This window comes from Rhincodon typus, chromosome 5, assembly GCF_021869965.1.
Source record: "Rhincodon typus isolate 14 chromosome 5, sRhiTyp1.1, whole genome shotgun sequence".
Taxonomy (NCBI): domain Eukaryota; kingdom Metazoa; phylum Chordata; class Chondrichthyes; order Orectolobiformes; family Rhincodontidae; genus Rhincodon; species Rhincodon typus.
This window is the reverse complement of record NC_063336.1, coordinates 87,499,842-87,523,120: the sequence shown is the minus strand read 5'-3', so window position 1 is coordinate 87,523,120 and position 23,279 is coordinate 87,499,842. Positions and strand designations below refer to the sequence as shown.

General features: G+C 40.6%; 1 protein-coding gene across 2 annotated transcripts in view; it reads left to right on the top strand.

The window, feature by feature from the left end:
• Positions 1 to 23,279, top strand: part of LOC109911137 (frizzled-3) — a 96,960-nt gene that overhangs the window by 53,481 nt on the left and 20,200 nt on the right. For both annotated transcript variants that reach the window (XM_048597310.1, XM_020510398.2), the window contains exons 4-5: positions 10,299 to 10,495; positions 12,488 to 13,505. In XM_048597310.1, the coding sequence (XP_048453267.1) occupies positions 10,299 to 10,495; positions 12,488 to 13,505 (1,215 nt within the window). The remainder of the gene's footprint in view (positions 1 to 10,298; positions 10,496 to 12,487; positions 13,506 to 23,279) is intronic.

The window sequence follows — 23,279 nt, the reverse complement described above, 5'->3', positions numbered from 1 at the left end:
AAGCTGACGTTAGAGTTGTTTTTTATTCATTCATTCATTCATGGGATATGGGCATCGCTGGCTTAGCCAGCATTAAGTTTCATCCATAATTGCATAGTTATGAACCAACCACGTTTCTGAAGTTATACGAAAGCCAGACCAAGTAAAGATGGTGGTTTCTTTCCCTAAAGAACATTAGTGAACCAGATCAGTTTTTCCACCAATCATCAACAGTTTCATCATCATCATTAGACTCTCAATTCTGGATTGTAATTAATAGCATATAAGAACAGTACAGCACGTGTACAGTCCCTTCATCACACAATATCTGTTCTGGCCTTAATGCCATTCTAAACTAAACCCATCTGCTTGCACGTGGTCTGCCTCCCTTTATTCCCTGCCTCTTCATGTGTATGTGTAAATGGCCATTAACTGATGCTATCATATCCACTTCTACCACTTTCCCTGGCAGTGTGTTCCACCCACCCCCACCCCCGCCCCCACCACCACCCGACCAACTTTAAACCTATACTCGTCAGTCATTCATGAGCCTCCAAAATATCCTGCCAGCGTACTGCTAGAAACATAGTACATCGGAAGGGTCAAAGTTCTGGACACGGTAATATCAGTTTTTGATGGTGATACTCATTACATCTCAATAGGATATTCACATAATGCATAAAACAGACAAAATCTCAGTCTTTACCCCTTGATTTGTAAGTGTTCTTCTCAGAAAATGGACAAAGCCATGCATTAAATCGATCCTCCAAACCCAGAAAATCCTACAATCCTCGCAAAAAATGATAACTTCTACCACAGCAAAGCATTTGGGCCTACTTATAAATGGATGGCATTATTAAATGTAATCAAAGTAATGGTAATCATCTTGCAATCCTAGATTAAGCAAATGGGATTTTTAAAAATTCATTCATGGGATGAGGGCATTGCTAGCTAGGCAGCATTTATTGTCCTTCCCTATTTTCCCAGAGGGCAGTTAAAGAGCGAACCACATTTATAGGTTTTCAGTCACATGTAGGCCAGACCAGGTAAGAATTGCAGTTTCCTTTCCCTAAGGACATTAGTGAAGCAGATGGCTTTTCCAACAATCAACAATGGATCCATGGTCACCATTAGACTCTTAATTACAGATTTTTTTAAAAATTGAATTCGAATTCCACCTGCTGTGGGGGGGAGCGGGGTGGTTTCAATCCTCGGTCGCCAGAACATTATTTGGGTCTCTGGATTAAAAGTCCAGCAATAATATCACGAGGCCATCACCACCCTGGTGTTATTACTTGTTCTGTTACTGGAAGTAGTCCTGAAGATAAGTAAGGGAACCCTGTCAACATACATAATAGAACAAAGGAAAAAGCAGAAGAATGCTAGTCGTAATACACAAATGAAGACCTCATAACTGATTATTCTGGTTTCTTCAAGTGCTGCTGCTATTCCTAATCCAGGCAGTTCAAGGCCTGAATTGAAATATGCCTCCAAGGGTTTAAATTTAAGTGGTGAGATTTATATAAAAAAAAGCTCAACTGTATTTCTGTCCAGACCTCATTACCGTCAACAGCAGGAGGATTTAACTGTCATTAATGGTATTATTTTACAGTAAAACTTTTTTCATCTTCATTCATAGCTACCCTAAAATTGTTTCTCCAGCATATAGTACATTCCACAATGCTGACTGTAACACTACTGTAATTATAGCAAATGTATTGATATAGGTTTTGTATGTAGCTGTACAATGCAAGTCAATTGTGCTTGTTTCAAGTGTGGAATTAACAGTAGAACATCTAGCAGATGCTGCCACAGCATCAATGTAAACTTGTTCTTTTCACAGTGGAAGACACTAATAGTATTCCAAAGTTACAAAATATTCAAGGGGCAAAAGGAAGAGAGGACGTAAATGCAATAATTATCACTAGATTAAAAAGTGCTGGGGAAACTAATGGGGGCGAAGGACAGCAAAGTCTTGTGGATTTGATGGGTTGCATCCTAAGATTTAATGTGATAGTGGATAGTAATCTTCCAGAAACGCTTCCATTCTGGAAAGGCCCAGTGGATTGAGAACTACCAGTGCAACACCTTTATTTGGAAAGGGAAGGAAAACAAAGTAACTAGACCAGTTGTCTTAATGCTTGTAAGTTGGAAAATGCTACAGTCTATTATAAAGGATATAATGGAGAATATAGAAATGCATGGTATGCATGGTCAGCAGAAGGGAAAGTCATGTCTGACAAATTTACTAGAATTGTTTTGAGGTGATAACAAGCTGGATAGATAAACGGGAAGCAGTGAACGTAATATATTTGGATTTTCAGAAGGCGTTCGGTAAGCACAACAAGCTACTTAATAAAATAAAAGCACATGGTGTTGGAGGTAGCAAATTAACATGGATAGAGGATTGGATAACTGATAGAAGACGGAGTTGGGGGAGAAGTGGGCATTTTCAGATGGCAACATGTGGCAAAAATACGAAGTTCTGCTCTTTGAAAAGAGTAGTGGATCTGAATATTATTTAAATGGAGAAAAATGCAGGAAGCTGCAGGACAGAATGTCCATGAATCACAAAAAGCTAGTGTCCAGGTTCACTGGGTAATAGGCAAGACAAATAAAATGTTGGCCTTTTCTGTAAAGGGATTGGAGTGTAAAAGTAGGAAGGTTTTGCTGAAATTATACAATGCACTAGGCATTTCACAGCTGGAGTAATGTGAACAGTTTTGGGCCCTTATTGAGGGAAATCTATGCCGGCATTGGAGACCTCCCAGAGAAGGTTCAGTAGGCTGGTATGGAGGACCATCTAACAAGGAGAGGTTGAGAAGGTTGGATGTGGAATCTAGAAGAATGAGAAGTGACCTTATTGAAACATACAAGGTTCTTAGAGGACTTGACATGGCTGATTGTTTCCCCTTGTGGGAGAGTCTAAGACCAGAGGGTATTATCTCAGAATAAGGTGCCATCCATTTAAGACCAAGATGAGAATTGTGAATCTGTGGAATTCTTTACCACAGAGGGATGTTGAGACTGGGTCATTAATTATGTCTAAGGCTAAGGTAGATTTAATTAGTAAGTAAATTGAGGATTACAAGGTGAAGACAGGAAAGTGGAGTTGAGGATTATCAGATCAGTTATGATCTTATTGAATGGCGGAGTAGATTTGTTGGACTGTATGGCCTATTTCCATTCCAATGTCTTATGCTGTCTCTCTCTCCTCATTTCTCATCCCCTGTTTTGTCTTGTATATCAATGGTAGCATAAAACATAAGAATAGGAGCAGAACTGGACCACATGGCCTTTCGAGCTTGCTCTGCCATTCAGTACAATCATGGCTGCTCTACCTCAACTCCCCCTGAAACCCCTGCCATCTCTCCCATGCTCTTTCCCCCTTACTCTTGAGAGATCAAAAATCTGCCTATCTCAGCTTTGAATGTACTCACTGTGGAGCAGAGAATTCCAAGATCCATTTTTATATCTATTAATATTTGCTGTGGGACGGAAGGAATAAATTGCTGGTAACTTCTTCTTCTGATTACCAACCTAATAGATGGTGTAAGCTCGATGAATGTGCAAGGAAGTTCTATTTGTCTATTTCATTTGAAGGCAAAGAGAATGCGTTTCTGTAAGAGCTGAAAAGTCTTTTGAAATTGAAATGACTTGTTCAAGGCTATTGATTTACCCTGCTCCCCCTACTGGCAGGGACTGTCCTGACCTCTGTATTGGGCCGCTTTCTATGTTTAATTAAATTAGTTGGGGGCGGTTAGCGTACCCCATGGTATTAATGGAGGATTGACAGGGTCCATAGTGTGCAGGGCACTGTACAAAGGATGGCATTCGTTTGTGGAGGAAGGGAGCCTGAATGTGGAGTGTTTGGATCAGGAGAATGTATTTCATCACTTGAAACCATTCTGCAAGTCTGAGGTTTACATATTTGTTTTTATATGTGCCAAGGCTGCAGTGCAACCAGTAAACTTGCATCTGTGGTTTGCTGTTTATTTAATATCATGGGGTTGGAGGATGTCATGGTTACAATAACTGATATTAAACTAGTTGTAATTTTATCCTTTTCAGTATTTCAGTACATTGCACTTTCAAAAATGATTAGCATTTTGCTTAATCCTTCTAAAAAGTTTCCTCGAGATAGGCATATTTGTGGAGCTGTTTTGGTAATTTAAGAATTAAGTCATCATTGGGATCTCGTTCAGAAATCAAACTGAAAGAATTACTTGTGTTTCATCCAGTATATATAGAGTGTTGAAGTTTGTCAAAACATCCCATAATTATTTAGTGCCTTTTCTCCTATGAAATCCTCGCAACTTGATTACCTTTAAGTTGTTTCTTTCTGTTTGTTTCCATTTTACTTGTGCAGTTGGTGACATTTAAGCAACGCAGTTGGAGGGGTTCTTAAGTTATTTCACATAGAACCAGCCCTAACACCAGTAAAATGTGTTTAATCTGGTCTGCCTCCGCTCACATTTCACCTGCTGGACACATTAAGGGCAAATTTCCAACTGTGCTTCCAACGTTCATACCAACTCAGTATGTTTATACTGCCAAAGGCGGATTGTTTATCTTGAAGTAAATTGCAGACCGCTTTTCCTGGGGAACCTAAAAATTGGATGCCCTGTCACTCAAAATCATCACACCTGCCATTTATATAGCACTTTTAAAATAGAAAACATCCTAAGCTGCATCATAGAGGTGTAATCACATATAAAGACACTTAAAATACTTATAATCATGAAATAGTCTTATGTTATCAGTGAAATTTAATCTTTTAAAATAAATAGAGGGATTCTACTTGACCGTGTTTTGATTCCAAGCAAGAAAGTGTTAAAAGTAACTACACCACGGTTTTTCTTAGTAAGTAAGATTTGGTGAAAAGTGACATATAACCTTTTTTCAGTTCTCCAATTTTCTTTTCTCACAGTATATGGGCTTCCACAGGTACCAAAAGATATTAGCTGAGCCTGGCAAATGAACATTGACAGAACATTGAAAGTGAGGGACATTGCAGCTGATGCTGATAGCATGCCACCTCAACACGCACACACACTTTGCAGCAGAGGTCACTTTGGATACCTCAGTGAGGGAAGGGCAATAAAATTAATTTTATTCTTTTGGAAGACAGCAATGGCTCATGGTAAAAGGTAACTGCTATCAAGCTTCAAAATAATTTCCACTGTGAGAAAAGCAGTATAATTAGGCAAGAGCCTGAGTAACTGCATCAATTTATCAAAAATATTTTTGTCAATCTACCCATCTGTCTGTATCTCAACATCGGACTTAGCTACGTGTAGTAAAATTATTTGATGCAGCAGAGAAGGAAGCCATTGTGCTTCATTGTACCACTGCTGTGTGTTCGATTGCAGGCAGTCCACAGATTCCTGCTCCTTCAGAGTTCATTGAATGTTTTGGAAAGAGTTTCTTTGAGCAGAGTCAACCAAGAAGCAAAGTAACCTATCTGCTCCTCTATCCACCTTCTATCATCGCCTCCCCTTCGCTCTATTTATTTCAGAGCCCCCTTCCCCTCCCCCATTTCTGAAGAAGGGTCCAGACCCGAAACGTGAGCTTTCCTGCTCCTCTGATACTGCCTGGCCTATTGTGTTCATCCAGCTCTACACCTTGTTATCTCAGACTCCAGCATTGGCAGTTCCTACTATCTCTGAGCAAATTATATTAGCCTTGTTCTTGTGTAATATTAATTAATGACCTCATATTAAAGGCACCCCTAGATACTGTGGCTCTAACATGATTGAATTTTACATGAGTTTGAAGTGGGTGTAAGAAAGAACATCTGTATGGGCATGAAACCTGAGTTAGCTAAAGTGAACTTAAATACTACAGAGTTGGATGAATCAATGAAGAAGCAATGGCAGACATTTAAGGAAAGATTTCTGAATACCCTACTGTAGAGAAGGATTCTAAAGGGAGGACTGGCTATTTGTGGTCAATTAAAGAAGCTAAGGAAAGCATCAAACCTAAGGAAGAAGCAAAGATGAATGGCAGTACATGACCAAAAGGTTAATCAGCAGGAAAAGCGTATGGGAAGAAGCTATCTGGAAATGCAAAGGTTCCTACAACTATTCAAAAAGGAAAACAATCAATCAAGTAAGTGTTTTTCCCCTAAAAAGTGAGAATAAGAAGTTAATAATAAGGAACAAATTGTTGAAATGTATCAATATTTGCTTCTAACTTCATTATAGAAAATATAAAAAACACAAAGAATCATTCCACGTTATAGCTGTAAATCAGGAGGTGGAAGGGAGAGAGGAACTTGGTGAAATTGGTAACGCTAGGGAAGTGGTATTGACCAAACTAGAAGCTGATAAATCCCTGGTTCCTGATGGATTTCATCCCCCGTCTTAAAAAGAGGTACCTAATGAGATGGGCATGAGTTGGTGTTAATTTTCCAAACTTCCCTAGATTCTGGAAAGGTTTCAATGGATTAGAAAGTAGCAGATATATCACATTTAATCAACTTAATTATAATTCTTTTGAAGGAATGACCTTAGCTGGGGTAAAAGGGAGTCTGTAGATGTGTTTGAGTTTGTAGAAGGCATTTGACAAGGTGCCACATAAGACGTATTTGTGCAAAGTAGAAGTTTGTGGTGGTGTCAGCATTGATTAGAAAATTAGCTGGCTATAGCAGAAAACGGAGTATGCATAATTTGGTCCATTAATGATTGGCCAGATGTGACAAGTGGAGTTCTCCAGGGGTTTATGCTGGGGCCTCAGCTTTGTAGAATTTATATTAATGACTTAGATGAGAAGAGCAAAGGTATAGTAGCTAAGTTTGCAGAGGACACAAAGGTAGGTAGGAAACTGTGTTGTGAAGATGACATAACAAATATGCAGACCAATCTAAAATAAGTTGTGAGTGGACAAACATCTGGCAGATGGAGTAGAATGTGGGAAAATGCGAACTACTTCACTTGGCATATAGTGGTGAAGAGAACAAGGAGGAATGAGCAGACAGGGGCCTAGATAGAGACAGAGAACAGCGGATAAGCAGACAAAGAGATGAGAAAGAAAAAGGGACCATAAGTAGGTGAAAATGGGTTGCCTGTGGTGAAAGCAGCTCATGTCATGACAGGGCCTTGGGTGTTCGGTTGGGTAAAGGGCATGGAAAAATATGACAGGTTCTAAAGTTATTGAACTTGATATTGATTCTCCAAGGGTGCAGAATCCCCAGTCAGAAAATGGGATGCTGCTTTTCCAACTTAGGCTCAGCCTCGCTGGAGCACTGCAGCAGACCTGAGACACAGATGTTGGCCAAGGAACATGGTGTGTTGAAATGGCAAACAACTGGAAGGTTGGGTCACTTTTATGGGCAGAATGTAGATGTTGCACAAAGTAGTCATCCAGTCTGCATTTTGTCTTCCCAGTGTAGAGGAGCCATATTGTCAGCAGGTAATACAATAGACTAGATTCAGTGAAGTGCATGCAAATTGCTGCTTCACATGGAAAGTTTGTCTTGAGCCTTGGATAGTGAGGAGGGAGGAAATTAATGGGCAAGTGTTGCACCTTTTACGATTGCATGAGAAGATGCCTTGGGCTGTTGTGGAGAGGTGTTGGGTGGAAAGTGTGTTGTGGAGTAACGGTCCCTGCAAAATGCTGACCAGTGGGGGTAGGGAAATAAGTGGTGATGACATACCGATGAAAATGGCTGCTTATGATCCTTTGGATGTTCGTACTGGTGAGGACCAGGGGATCCTATTGGTGTTGTGGAGGGAAGAGAAGGGGTCTGAGGGCAGAAGTGCAGGAAATGAGTCTGAAACAGCTAAGGGCCCTATGAACCACAGTGGCGGGAATTCTTGGTTCAGGAAAAAGGTGGACGCTTCGAAGGCATCTCCTGCAGAAGGTCACATCGTCAGAACAGATGTGATGGAAAGAAACCTAGGAGAATGGACTAATTGTAGAAAGCAGAATGTGAGATTGTGTAATCCAGGTAAATGTGGAAATCAGTGGGTTTGCAGTGGATATCAGTGGTCAGCTTATCCCCAGAAATGGAAACACAGTTGTTGAGGAAAGGAAGGGAAGAGTCTGAAATTGACCAGCTGTGAAGGTGAGAGCAGGATGGACATTTGGAAGCAAAATTACTCAATTTCCAAATGACAGAAGGAAGCAGCACTGATGATATCATCAGTATACTGGGGGAAGGTATTGTTGGGAGGCACCCGAGTAGGATGGGAACGGGAATGTTTCGTGTTCCCCACAAGAGACAGGCATAACTGAGGCCCATTTGGATACCAATGGCCCCACCTCTGATCTGAAGAAAGTAAGAGGAGTTATAAGAGAAATTATTCAAAGTGAAGACAGAGTCAGTCAGGCAGAAGAGGGTGGTCGTGATTGAGATGGTTCAGGCCTACTTTCCAGGAAGAAGCGGCCTACCCTTAGGCCATCCTGATGTGGGACAGACGTGTAAAGGGCTTTACACGCTTTGAACAGCTTTGATCTTATTGAATGGCAGAACAGGTTAAGGGGCCATGTGGCCTACTTCTCTTAATTCATATCCTTACAATTTACGAAGTGGCATGCATCAGTTGCATCATAGCCGTACAGTGTGGAAACCAACACTTCGGTCCAATTCGTCCATGTTGACCAGGCATTCTCATTCTAAACTGAACTAGCCCCTTTGGCCCTATCCCTGTAAATCTTTCTATTCATATACCCATCCAGATGCTTTTAAAATGTTGTAACCCTACCTGCCTCCACCACTTCCTCTGGCAGCTCATTCCATATAGACACCACTGCCTGCATGAAAAAGGTATCCCTAAGGTCCTTTTTAAATATATCCCCTCTCACCTTAAACCTGTGCCCTCTAGTTTTGGATTCAACTACCCGAGGGAAGGGACCTTGGCTATCCATGCCCCACGTGATATGATAAACTTCTATAAGATCACCCCTCAGCCTCTGACGCTCCAGGGGGAAAAAAATCCCAGCCTATTCAGCTTCTCCCTATAACTCAAACCATCCTGTCCTGGCAACATCCTTGTAAATCTTTTCTGCACCCTCAAGTTTCTGCACCCTGATAGAAAGGCGACCAGACTTGTACATGGTATTCTTCTCCAATGTCTTGTACAGCCGCAACATGCAGTCCCAACTCCTATATTCAGTGTTCAGACCAATGAAGCCAAGCATGCTAAGTGGCTTCTTCAACACCCTGTCTGTCTGTGACTCCACTTTCAAGGAACTATGCATCTCCACCCCTAGGTCTGTTTGTTCAGCAGCACTCCCCAGGACTTAACTGTATAAGTCCTGCCCCGGTTTGCCTTACCAAAATGCAACACCTCACATTTATCAAAACTGAACTCCATCTGCCACTTCTTGGCACATTGGCCCATCTGATCAAGGTCCTGTTGTACTCTGGGATAATCTTCACTGTCCACTGCATCACCTATTTTGGTGTAATCTGCAAATTTACAAACCATGCCTCCTATATTCACATCCAAATCATTTATATAAATGATGAAAAGCAGTGGACAGTGCTGGTCCCAGGCCTCCAGTGCGAAAAGCAACACTCTACAACTCTCTCTGTTTCTGACATTGAAGCCAATTTGTATCCAGATAGCTAGATCCCCCTGGATCCTACATGACCTAACGTTACTAGCCAGTCTACCATGCGGAGCCCTGTCAAATGCTTTGCTGAAGTCCATATCCTGGAGAAGATGCTGAAGGAGGGGCACCAGACCTGAAAAGTTAAATCTGATTTCTCTCCACAGATGCTGCCAGACCCGCTGAGTTTTACCAGCAGTCTCTGTTTTCGTACTTCTTTTAGTTGCATTCTTAACATCTGCCTCATAACCTGCCTAATGAATAAGGATATAAAAGGTGTTTCCTCTGAGCAATTTTGGATTTTTTCCAAGAAAGAAGTTTCATTTCTAGAATTGTGATAGGGAAAATGAAACCTACTTAGGAAAGTTTATAAACTTAAACAAAATGTTACACTTGGCCTGGATGTGATGGTGATTCCTGTGTTAGACTTGGCTGGAAAAGGAAATGCTAGAATTATTACAGCCAACTATCCCTATTGGATAATTATTTTCCAGGTTGCTTTCTGCTCTTCATCCAGTGGTTTTGCTTGTTTAACTATTACTGATTTATTGTAAGTTTGGAAGAATGGAGAGGATTATCCCTAGATGAGTTTCAGTGTAAAATATTTGATTAGTTAAAGATTTGGAATTGGACTGTGTTACGTATTGTTGCTCTTATGGATAAACTGCATTGTAATGAATGTAATGTGGATTTAGTTTCAATTTTTTTGAATTTGCTTACATCTATTTTTGTAAACAGAACTATGTTTATTTCTCTTACAGCCATTTCATCCTCTTGTAAACTTGGAATGTTCCCGAGATCTACAGCCGTTCCTGTGTGCAATGTATGCCCCTGTTTGTACAGAGTATGGTCGTATTACACTACCATGTCGTAAGCTGTGTCAGCGAGCATATGTGGAGTGTAATAAGCTGATGGAGATGTTTGGAGTCATGTGGCCAGAGGAGATGGAGTGTATAAAGTAAGAAAACAAGCTAATCCTTCTTATCCAAAAAGGTGGTGAGACAAACATTTCAGAAAATGCTGGTGATACCCACCAAGTCAGAGAAGTAGGTAATGTTATTGTGACTAGATAAAAGATCTCGCCCAAAAATGTTCACCTTCCGTTCTCTTCCAGGCACTGCCTGACCTGTGGGCATTTAAAATATTTTCTGTTTATATCAAGTTTACACCATTCTTTAAGCTGTCTTAGCAACTGTCATATTATCTTGGTGAATTCAGAAAAAAAAAGCAAAAAAAAGCACCCTTCTCTATTGTATTGATCAGATTAAAGTTTATTTATTTGAATTGTCACATTATCTTAAATGTTGATTGTATTTACCCTGGAAGCTGATATATTGAGACTTTTCTTCCAGCAGTGCAGTGCTTGTGTTCACTAGACAGTGGGGAGGAAAGCTAAATCAGGCACCGAAGTTGCTGCCACCATTGGGTGAAGAGTCTACTGCAATGATGGCGCAAATGTACATTGTTTCAGAATAACAGTTATAAAGTATCAGGATTAAGAGCTGCCACTTAACTGGAGTAAAGTTTTCTGATGGTATTTAGGACTTACAGCATTTAGACAGATTTCTCCTTTAATCATTGGTTTTAAAGCACTCTTAGGTATTCTCGGGTTGTGTGTGCCCTTTCTTCTTCCTTTCTTGTTGATTTTGGGGGGATTTGTGATCACAGTTACCGAAGATAGGCAGTTGACAATTTGTAAACAATTTAGATATGATGCTTTAATTAATTTGACAAAGTAAAGTATCTAACTGTGACAATTGAGAATGGTTCACTGATGCCAGAGGACAAACAAGTTGTTGGTGTGGAATGTGTTGTTCTCATTAAAGTTGTGAAGGCAGTATCCTGCTCTTTAGCCAGAGTGTTAGAGAACTCTTCTCTGAGTCTTCCTCCCCTTCTTTTCATCCATATTCATCGGGAGAACATAGCTCTCTGAGGGTCACCTGATGAGGAACACTGCATTCATTTAAAGGTTAGTTTTCATTCCTTCTAAGAACCTTATTTACAAAAACATTGCTCTCGTAGTAGTGTGGCACCTGACAAAGGTTATAGCTCTGCTGGTAAAGGCTCATTACTACTGAAACAGTTAAATGAAGTCTCCTGCTATACAGGAGATACTAAATTTGGGGTACTAAAAGCAGACAGTTTTAAAGGGGGGGCCCCCCAATTTCCAACATTCTTTAAATCTTTACCTGTAGCAGCATTACAATTAGAACACCAGAATTTCTTCCAGCTATCTGGCTGCCAATTTCTGCAGATAGTAAATAGCTTTGTGGAACATCCAACTGCTGCAGCATCCACTCTGCATCCAGCATTAGCTTGTTTAAAACTGCCCAAACTTATTTAAGTTTCTTGAAACCACTAGCTGCCAATCCAGGATTCATGCACAAATGGACACTGCCATTTGCAGTTCCAGCCATCTGCACATTTGGTACTTTTCTAAAAGATTTTAAAAAAACTACCTCTGGGCTTTAACAATTTAAGAACATTGCAAGTAAATGCCAAAGTTACTTTCACAAAGTACTGTTCTGACAAAGAACCACCAACATCTTTTGGTGAAGGGTTAATGTATTTATCTTTCTAGAGAAGAGCCCTGTGTGGATTTCTAGCAATTTTTCTTAAAAAAGAGATAAAATCACTTGCATTTGGGTTCTATCCTTTCTCCTACCTTTGGTATGAAAGGCGTTGATTAGTCATCATCTGGATACAGTAATAACACTGGAATCTAACGTCATGCAGTTTTCAGACTTTGTGCCTTGGCAACTTAAATTCTCCATTTCAATTCTTTCTGGTTGCCAGTAGCACTCACAAGCATAAATGTTACTGCTAATTTTATTCATAATTCTCCAAACAGAATCTTTAAATTGGGATCAATAATGAGACTTAGATACCCAAATGTAGAAAACTTGAGTAATATCAACTGATTTTCTAATTCACTTTTTCCATCCCACAGATTTCCAGACTGTGATGAAGCCTATTCACGCCACACTGACTCTCTCTTGGGTGGTGATCCCACAGAGGAGGCCCCAATGGCAGTGCAGAGAGACTATGGTTTTTGGTGCCCACGTGAATTGAAAATTGATCCTGAGCTTGGCTACTCCTTCCTTGGGGTCACAGACTGTTCACCACCCTGTCCTAACATGTACTTCAGACGGGAAGAGCTTTCTTTTGCAAGGTACTTCATCGGTGTGATATCCATCGTTTGCTTGTCTGCTACACTCTTCACCTTTCTCACATTCCTTATTGATGTGAAGCGATTCCGCTATCCAGAACGGCCAATCATATTTTATGCAGTCTGTTACATGATGGTTTCCTTGGTGTTTTTTATTGGGTTTCTTCTAGAAGACACAGTTGCATGCAATAGAAATGATCCTTCAGTTTATAAAGCATCTACAGTGACACAAGGTTCCCACAATAAGGCATGTACCATGCTGTTTATGATACTTTACTTCTTCACCATGGCAGGCAGCGTCTGGTGGGTCATCCTGACTATCACATGGTTTTTGGCTGCTGTTCCCAAATGGGGCAGTGAAGCCATAGAGAAGAAAGCACTGCTATTCCATGCAAGTGCCTGGGGAATCCCTGGAACTCTCACGATCATTCTCCTTGCCATGAACAAAATTGAAGGAGACAACATCAGTGGTGTTTGTTTTGTCGGACTATATGACATTGACGCACTGCGATATTTTGTTTTGGCTCCCCTCTGTCTTTACGTGGTGGTAGGTGTTTCTTTGCTACTGGCGGGTATAATATCTCTGAATCGTGTAAGGATTGAAATTCCACTAGAAAAAGAGAACCAGGACAAGTTGGTGAAGTTCATGATCCGTATTGGGGTGTTCAGTGTACTCTACCTTGTGCCACTCCTTGTCGTAATTGGATGTTACTTTTATGAGCAAGCATTTCGTACTGTATGGGAGACAACATGGATTCAGGAACGCTGTCGTGAATATCACATTCCCTGCCCTTACCAGGTACGTCAAATTTCACTACTTAATGGGTAAAGAAAGTAAAAATGGCAATTGATGGCTAGTTTCTGAGATGATGAACTTTTCTGCAATTTGTGACTAGTAACTTGATTACAGTGCTAACACTACAGCTTCAGATTATATACACTGATGATTTACATTGCTGTCTAAAACTTTGTATATGCATGTGAGTACGTGTACCATAAGTAGAAAATGTTATCTGTATGCTAGAAATCATAACTAATATTTAGGGAATGCATAATTATAAAAGGAAAGACGTGCATTCATATAGCATGTTCCCTGATATCAAGACTTCCCAAAAGTGTTTCATGATCAATGAAGTACTTTTGAACTGAGCGCATTGTTGAAGTATAAAACTGTGGACAGCAAGCTTCCACAAACAGCAGTAAAATAAATGACCATAAAATATGTTCTAGATGTTGGTTGAGGGTTAAATTTTGGCTGGGATACAGAGAGAACCCTGTCCTTTAAATTGTGCCATGAGATATTTTCTGTTCATCTGAAAGAGCAGATAGGGCCATGGTTTTAAGTGTCATCTGAAGGATGATGCTTCCAACAATGCAGCCACCCCTCAGCACACTCATTGCAATATAAGACGCAGGAACAAGAGTAGATCTTTAATGTGTGTTCACCATCAGATCTTTCCTATATTTAACAACATTTGTTAAGAACCTTGCCTCAAGTTTGAACACCTGGAAAAGAGTAAGCCTACTTGCTTGTGGTGTTGTAAGCCCTATTTCTACACATTGATAATGGAAAGAATAAGAAAGAATATCTGGGACACACACATTTGGAGTTTTCGAGGAGTAAGTAAAGAGAACTGAGTACCAATGACCACATGGTAGGAAGAAATAGGTTGCGATGTACTGTTTATTATTCGATGCAGTGTTGCTTAGAGACATAACCTGACTTCCACGAATTTCAAGATACTAGATAGTTCAAATTCCAGAGTACAATTATTGTTTTGAAATCACACCCATATATGACCTAATTGTTGTAAATATTGGCTGATTTCATAGTATTAGTTTTTTCTGAAAGCTGATGTTTTGATAAAACCAGACTGATTGCCAATGTTTGTGTTGAAACACATGATATTTGTGTGATAGGTCTATGTTTGATTTATTGATGTAATTATGGTAGAGAAATGAGATTATGTGGATTGCAGTGTCTGGCTCCGTTTTATACCTGCCATATTTCAATTCTCAATACTGCAAGTTTCACTTAGGCGGGCAGCCGAATATGCATACTAAGCTAAATTAACTATTGGACTGAAATATTTTTCTCTGTGATTCAAAAAGCAAAATGAGACCGGGGATAGTTTTGTGAGTTTGGCTTTTGGGAACAGTAGACAGAACTGAGATTGAATTCAACTACGGAAACCAGATTATACCAGAAGAGTGATAAATTCTGAACATCAAACCCAACTACAGTCATTTTTTAAAATTGTTATTGTTAGGAGAATCCTTTTGGAGTTCTGTGGGTTTGAAGATGCAAATATCCATTATCTTTAAGACTTCCCCACCACCTAGATCCTTGGATGTAAACTTCAAGATTGTCACACCTTTTATGAAATTCCTCATAGAATGATGGAATCAGTACAGGAGAGGCCCTTTGGTCCACTACACTTCTACCTACACTAATCCCACTTTTCTGCACTAGGCCCGTAGCTTTGAATGTTGTGACATTTTAACTGCTCATGCAAATACTTTTAAAGGTTGAAGTTTCCAGTTTCAACTACCCTCCCTGGCACTGCATTCCGAACCTCTACCACCCACTGGATGAAAAAGCTTTTCCACAAATCTCTTCTAAATCTCTTGCCTTTCATTTTAGAATTATGTCCCCTTGTTATTGACCCTTTGACTAAGGCGAGCAGCTGCTTTCTATTCATCCTGTTCATGCCCCTCTTAATTTTATACATCTCTTATCAAGTCTCCCCTCAACCTTCTTTGCTTCAAAAGAAATTAACCCAAGCTCATCCAGCCTATGTTCATAGCTGATATTTTCCATCCTAGGCAATATCCTGGTGAATCTCCTTTGTACTCATCTTTCACGTAGCTTGATGACTAGATCTGCTCACAGTACTGTCAGCTGTGGCCTAATCAAAGTTCTGTACAGCTGCAACATGACCTCCCTACTGTTATCCTCTGTGCTACAACTGATAAAAGCAAGCATCTCGCATGCCTTCTTAACTACCCTGTTAACCTTACCTGTCATCTTAAGGGATCTGTGGACAAGTAACCCAAGACCCCTCCACTCCAGTGAGCTTCCTTGTATCTTGCCATTTATTGAGTACTCTCTCTTGTCTTGTTCCTTTTTTTCAAAGTACACCACCTCACATTTATTATGGTTAAATTCCATTGGCAATGATTTGCCCATCTGACCAATCCATTTATATCCTCCTCATAACACCGTCCTCTTTGCAGGTGACACAAACATATTTCTCGTCTTCCCCAGCCTCCCAAACCACCACCACCACCACCATTCTCCTCAACATCAGTTATGAATGTCACAAACAATAATAACAAACCACTGATCCCTGTGGTACACCAGTCACACCAGGCTGCAGTCACATAAACAGCCTCCTACCAGCATCATCTATCTCCTGTCACAAAGTCAATTTTGGATTAATTTTGCCTAGTTACCCTGGATTCCATGAGCTTTTACCCTGCCATCACTACAGATCTAGACTGTGATTGTGTGACTGCATCTCTGCATTCCAAACTGCATCACCACCATATGTTCCTGTCTTGGATGTGTCTGACTTCCTCAGTTGGTATATTGACACACCTGGGAACTGCACAAAGATCGAGGAGCCCATCAGAGTTTAGACCAACGTGACAAAGTCATGGTAGCTCTCTAGCTCTGAAAGTGGACGGTAAGTCAACAATCAACCTCCCTTCTCCCTCTGGCTTCACTGTCAGAGGAAATTGGCACTACCTAGTTGCACTCTAGGCAACCAGAAAAATTGTTGTTGCCGTTTTGTGAGGTAAAGTTATGGTAAAATTAAAAAGTAAATCTGGACATGTGGAAGCAGTGCTCCCTTTCCACTGTGAATAAGGACCTTACCAGGTACAAAATGTTCTTGGTGTTCCTGTATATGGCAGTGGTCTGGCCCATTACTGTTTCTGCTATGGTGATCACCCAAGCTGCTTTCTGATTCATCTATATGTCAAAAATGTTTTGTTGGTGTGAATTGTACAGACCTGTTGTTTAAAGAGAAAACCCATACACAATATCACCGTCATTCTGTTGGTCATCTTTGTGGCTGCATCAAGATGTACGTGGACCCTCGGTGCGCAGTACATGTTGAGATTCTATCATTCCTTCATTTTGGCAAAGTTGCGTCTGGCCATGTTGCTATTAAATGCTGCAAGCAGTTGGACAGTGCCACACCACCTGTCCCCCATGGAAGTGTTTATACAGAAAAACAACTTTGATACAATGCTTGTGGACACCATCTGACAGACATGTCCTAGATGCCTTGAAGGCAAAGAAGATTGTGGAATAAAATGGAAAGTACTGGAGAGCTCAGGGTGTCTGAAAGCCTCTTGGAGAGAGAAAAGGCATTAACATTTCAGAACTGTTGAAGTTATGTTTTTATTCCAGATTTCCAGCATCTGCACTATTTTGCTTTTATCAGAAAGATTATGAATTCCATTGGATGATTCCCTGCGTGGACTACGAGAATAATTTGACAGATTGCTCATCTTTCAAGTGGTGAGAAAGGCCTTCCCAAACAAATCCCTTCCACAAATCTGAAGTCCCCGTTCCTCCTCGTTTTGCCCATAACAGACTGTGTGAGGAAGGGATGAGCCATGACCTTACTGAATGGGAGAGCAGCCTTGGGGGACAGAATGGCCTACCTTCTTCTTTGAATGTTTGTATGATTGAAATGTGCCTTTGCAAAAAAGGTCTTGAGAGAGGTGTAGTGGATTTTTTCAAGGCTCATTCTGAGCAGCGCCATGACAGAGGACTGTGATGTACTGGCTGTTCTCAGCAACATACAGCAAGGTAAACATCAGCTGCAGTTAGAGAATCATTAACTCAGTCAAGGACACTCTTGGTCTGCTCAAAACATGCTGGTCTTCTAGTGCAAAGAATTGTCATCTGAGTGTTCCAAGGTCCAGGACTACGTGCTGAGGCCTGCACTGAATCATGGGATAGCTGCCAAAAAAGTACAATGAGGAAAGGTCACTGTCTAAAGCCTTTCAACTATAGTACATTGAGGGGCTGGAAACTATGGAACCTTTCTGTCTGTATGCCTGACATTGGATGTACATCATGAATATCAAGAGTATCGAAATTGAATTGAGGCACCTCAGCAGAATATGCCGAATAGAAAAAAGTTACATGTTGATTTTCAATTTGAAATATTTTGGAATGCGCTTTTTAAAAAAAAAAAATACATTTTTGGATTGCAACAAAGTGCAACTGTAGTGATTTCCTTCAAGGAGTAGGTGAATTGTTTCTTCAGAGAGCCAGCACAAAATCAATGGGCTGAAAGGGGTCTTTCTGTGCTGTAACTATAATGTGGTTCTGTGAAAACTAATCCTGCAGGTAAACAGTTGAGTGATTTGAAGACTTCTCTTACAGTAGGAATGGAAATGGAGATTGTTCTGCTTTGGGCAATGCAACACTATACTCTTCATTGTTTCCATTTGGAATTGTGGAGGAAGGATTTTTGCAGGTCAGGCTTTAATAGAAACTGTATATTCAGAACCTACTCCAATAGAGAGCATTAGGATTTCTTCTTTTTCCTTATTCCTTCCTGCACCAGCTCTTCCTCCACCATGCCGTTTGCTCTTCCAAAGCTATGTGGCAAATGTTAGTACTGAGGTTTTTCTATTCGACCATATTTTAAAAAAGGATATGAATATAGGAATGAGGCCACAACTAACAGGACCAGCATGTATTGCCCATTTCTAATTGCCTTTGAGATGATGATGGTGAGCTGCCACCTTAAACTGCTGCATTCCATGTGGCGTAGGTACACACAATGCTATTAGGGAGGGAGTTCAAGGAATTTGGCACGGCAACAGTGAGGGAAAAGCGATATATATTTATGTGATGTGTGACTCGGAAGGCGACATGCCCCATAACTTAGTGAGAAGCACTTTGCAAGGTCAGCTGTTTCCAATGTTTGGATTATTCTTGGTTAGTCAGCCTGGTCTTAACCTTACTGGACTTCTCTGTAGTTGTTTTGATGCCACCAAAGAATGCTGGGGTTTTAGAAGACAGTTCAGAGTCAACCATATTGCTGTGGATCTGGAGTCACATGTAGCTGAGACAGGTTACACGTGATAGATTTTCTTCCCTCGGAACATTAGTGAACCAGGTGGGTGTTTTGACAATTTGATAATTTCAGAGAGATGACTATGAAACGATCATCTATTCACACTTTTATTTATTAACTATTTGAATTTAAATGTCAGTTGCCATAGTGAGATTTGAACTTGTACTGCCAGAGATTTAGTCCAGATCCCTGATTTACTGGTCCAGTAATGTTCCTATTAACTTACTATTTCCATAAAATTACACAATCACTGTTGAGATAGCAGCATTTTTGCTTGTCTCTCAATTTTTTGTTTAGAACAGGGAGCCAGTTCTTATAAACACGGGAGGTTCTGTTTCTAAATTGATATGTACAAACGTATGCAGCAAGTTCCCTGCACTGATATTACACATCTCAGAACTGAACAATTGACCAGCGGGTGGTGGCTTTAGTTTTGTTACCTTTTTAAAAAAGTAATATTATTTTTGTGTTCAATTATCAGCATTGATTAGATTTATCAACATTTATAAATCATCATGCCTATATTAGAAGAAAATGACTCTCATTGGTGAATAACTAGTTTGTATCAGGATTCATAGTGGAGGAAGAGGCCAGTATGCCAGATATTCTAAGGAAAATAAGAATAAATCGGGGACGGAGACTCAGCAGAATAACAAGTGACTTGTCTTCAGGACCAGTTGGTTTCCATCTTGTTGGAGGCTGTAGGAAAATTATCGTTGGAGGTAGTATTTGAATTTGGACCTTCTGGCCCAGATAAAGGAACACCAGCACTGTGCCTCAATATAATCCGACATTAAGGGTGTGATAACTCCACACCTTGTAAAGTTTCAGATGAACAGGTAAAGCCAGCATATGGTAGGTTGTGCATCAGACTTTTCAGCCATGTCAGAGTCCTTCGAACTCAAGTGGAAGCATTTGTTATAACTGTCTTCCTGTGAAACATCATGGCTTAAAGAAGATGGCGCTGGATGTACTGCAACTGATGTTGATCCTGAGTGTATGTGAACTGGTTCAGATCTGGAATGTCCCCCTGGTTGAATAGTCCACCAACACCAACTATTGTCCCAAAGGCGAAATACCTAATTGGATTAACAGCTCAAATGAATCTGAATCTCGTCTGGAGTCTTTATCAGGGCTAAAGGCTGAAAATTAAAAGGGGATAAACGTGCCCAGACATGCAATGTATAAAAGCGTAAATAGTTTGTTCAAAATTGCTAGTAAATTTTCCTGACGTCCTGGGTCATTCTGTCCAACACACCTGTCAGACTGTCCAACACCTTATTGCCCCTTAGACAGTTGTCATGTTATGCATCAGATTCAGGACCACATTATAGATTTGTGAAGCATGAAAGATAACCATCAAAAGAACAACAGGGGAGTTGGTTTTGTAAGTTTGATTCCTAAACCGTGTTGAAGCTTGCCTTTTTTTTCAGCCTGTTCATGATTGTAGATGTTTAATAAAGATTTGAAAATGTCATTGAATCGGAGTGCATGATCCATTTCAAAATAGGCTGATCATTGAATGTTTCTTTCTCAAATTGAAACCATGAAAAATTAATGTATGCATGATTTATTGATTGAGGCTGAGTTTTTACCCAACAATATTTTAACTACAAAACTGGGATTGATTGCTAAAAGGCACTACATTTTGAACCAGGACCCATGGCTTCTTTAGAAGTGGTGCCACTCAGATATTAGGATGGGATATTACATGGATTGAAAGTTGTCATACAATGCAGTTTGGAATTGAAACCTCAAATTGCAGACAAACTTAATCAATACTATGAACTGATTCTTGACAATTCAGGATAGTGACCGAGCAAATTTGAGGTGGTATTCGAGGGAGCAAAATCCGCTGGGAAATGGAGCAGGGGTGTGGAGGTGGAAATCTGCAAAAGCCTGACTTCCCCTCTCATTAGTTGCAGATTGTGCCCTCCATGAGAGAAATTAGCATAATGATTTGTCTGTTAAATCACAAGCCTTGAATTGTGCACCTTAGATTTAACTCACTGACAATTTCAAGACTCTGATGAAGGGTAAATCAATCCAATTCCAACCTTGGAGTAAGCATACAAAATTGCAGGCAGGAGAAAGTCATCAAGTCTTCCCCACGCCTGCATAATAGTTCATATCGACCGCCCCTTCCTTTACACTGACCCCTCTATAAGCCATGTTATGATGGTAAAGTCAACAATGGAAGGGGGTGTTGAGGGATGGGGTAGAGGCACTGCTGGTGGGAGGGGGTAATTGAAGATGCTGAGTAAAGGCAGCGTCTGTGGTTGAGTAGGTAGATGATTGAAGGGTGGTCTGAAGGTAACGGAGTGTTATTGTGAAATCAGGACATTATCAAATGTCTCATGGAAGTTCATAAAAGGCAATGGCTTAGTGGTATTACTGCTAGACTATTAATCCAGAGGCCCAGATAATATTCTGGGGACCCCAGTTCAGATTTCTGAGGCCTTTCCCCATTTAGAAAATAATATATGACTTTCTTCTTCCAACCAAAATGAATTACCTCACAATTTCCCACATTGCATTTCATCTCTCACTTTTTTGCCCACTGTCCTAGCCTGTTCAGGACCTTCTGCATGTGCCTATCCCTCCACATATCTTTGTATCATCTGCAAACTTTACAACAATGCCTTCAGTTCCTTTGTCCATATGATGTATAACGTGAATCGTTGCGATCCCAACTCGGAACCCTGCAAAAACAAAAGTGGTCACTGGCTGCCATCTTGAAAAAGAACCCTTTATCCCTACTCTCTGTCACATGCCAGTCAGCCAGTCCTCTATCCATGCTTCGAAAATCTGAAGCACAAGGGGACTTGGGAGTCCTAGTTCAGGATTCCTTAAGGTTAACGTGCAAGTTCAGTTGGCAGTTAGGAAGGCAAATAGAATGCTAGCATTCATTTCAAGGGGGCTAGAATACAAGAGTAGTGATGCACTGCTGAGGCTGTACAAAGCTCTGGTCAGACTACATTTGAAATATTGAGAGCAAGTTTGAGCTCATTGTCTAAGGAAAGATGTGCTAGCTTTGAAGGAGGTCCAGAGGAGTTTTACAAGAATGATCCCGGGATGAGTGCTTTTCATATGAGGAGCAGTTGAGGACTAAGGTCTGTACTCGATGGAGTTTTGTAGAATGATGGGGGATCTGATTGAAACTTGCAGAATGCTGAGGGGCCTGGATAGAGTGGATGTGGAGAAGACGTTTTCGAGTAGGAGAGATTAGGACTTGAGGGCACAGCCTCAGAGTGAAGGGAAGACCCTTTAGAACTGAAATGAGGAGTTTCTTCGGCCAGAGAATGGTGAATCTGTGGAACTCATAGTTATTGAAAGCTGTGGAGGCCATGTTACTGAGTGTATTTAAGACAGACAGGCTCTTAATTAGAAAGGGAGGAGGGCTTATGTGTATCAGCCATGAGTAAATGGTGGACCGTCAAACTCTGGGCCAATGGTCTAATTCTGCACCTGTATCTTATGGACATATGGACTACATCTTCCCAATGGGCTTTTCAAAGAATTAATTATGGATTGAGATTTGAACTTCATGGAATTATTCTTAAGAAGAGCATGTTATTGTCATGCTTCTTGGTTAAATTTTTATTCCTTTCTTCACATTTGTGATGGGGTTATGGTTTTATTAAAACATGTTCTTAGGATATGGGAATCTAACCATTGGTCCTTGACATTAAATGGTGTTACCAGCACTAAATCCCCCATTATTAACATCCTGGGGGTTACCATTGACCAGAAACTGAACTGGACTAACTATCTGAATACAGAGGCTACAAAACCAGGTCAGAGTCTAGGAATCCTGCAGCTGGTAAGTCGCCTCCTGATTTCCTAAAGCTTGTCTGCTGTCTACAAACCTCACGTCAGAAGTGTGACGGAATACTCTCCACTGATCTGGATGAGTGCAGCTCCAAAAACACTCAAGAAGCTTGACACCGTCCAGGACAAAGCACACCATTTGATTGGCACCACATTTAAAAACATTCATTCACTCAATGGCTGATGCTCAGTAGCAGCAGTATGTACCATTTACCTAATGCACTATAGAAATTCACCAAGGCTGCTTAGAGGACCTACTAATCCAGAACCTTTAGAAAAACAAGGGCAGCAGAAACATGGGAACAGCAGTACCAGAAACTCCTCGATGCTGGAATCCCGGGGTTCCTACCGATTTATTTTGCTAAGTCTCCTTAATATCACACATGCTGAAATGTGCTACTTTGATGTCAAGAGCATCACTACCATCTCACCTCCAGAATTCTGTCCTTTTGTCTAAATGTGGACCAAGACCTAAGCCGAGTGACTCTGACAGAACCTAAACAAAGCAGTAGTACAGGTTGTTACTAAGTAGGTACTGCTTGCTGGCACAGCTACCTTCCATCATTTTGCCAATGATTAAGGACAAGCTGGAGGGTAATTATCCAGATTAGGTTTATCCTTTTTGTAGATGAGAG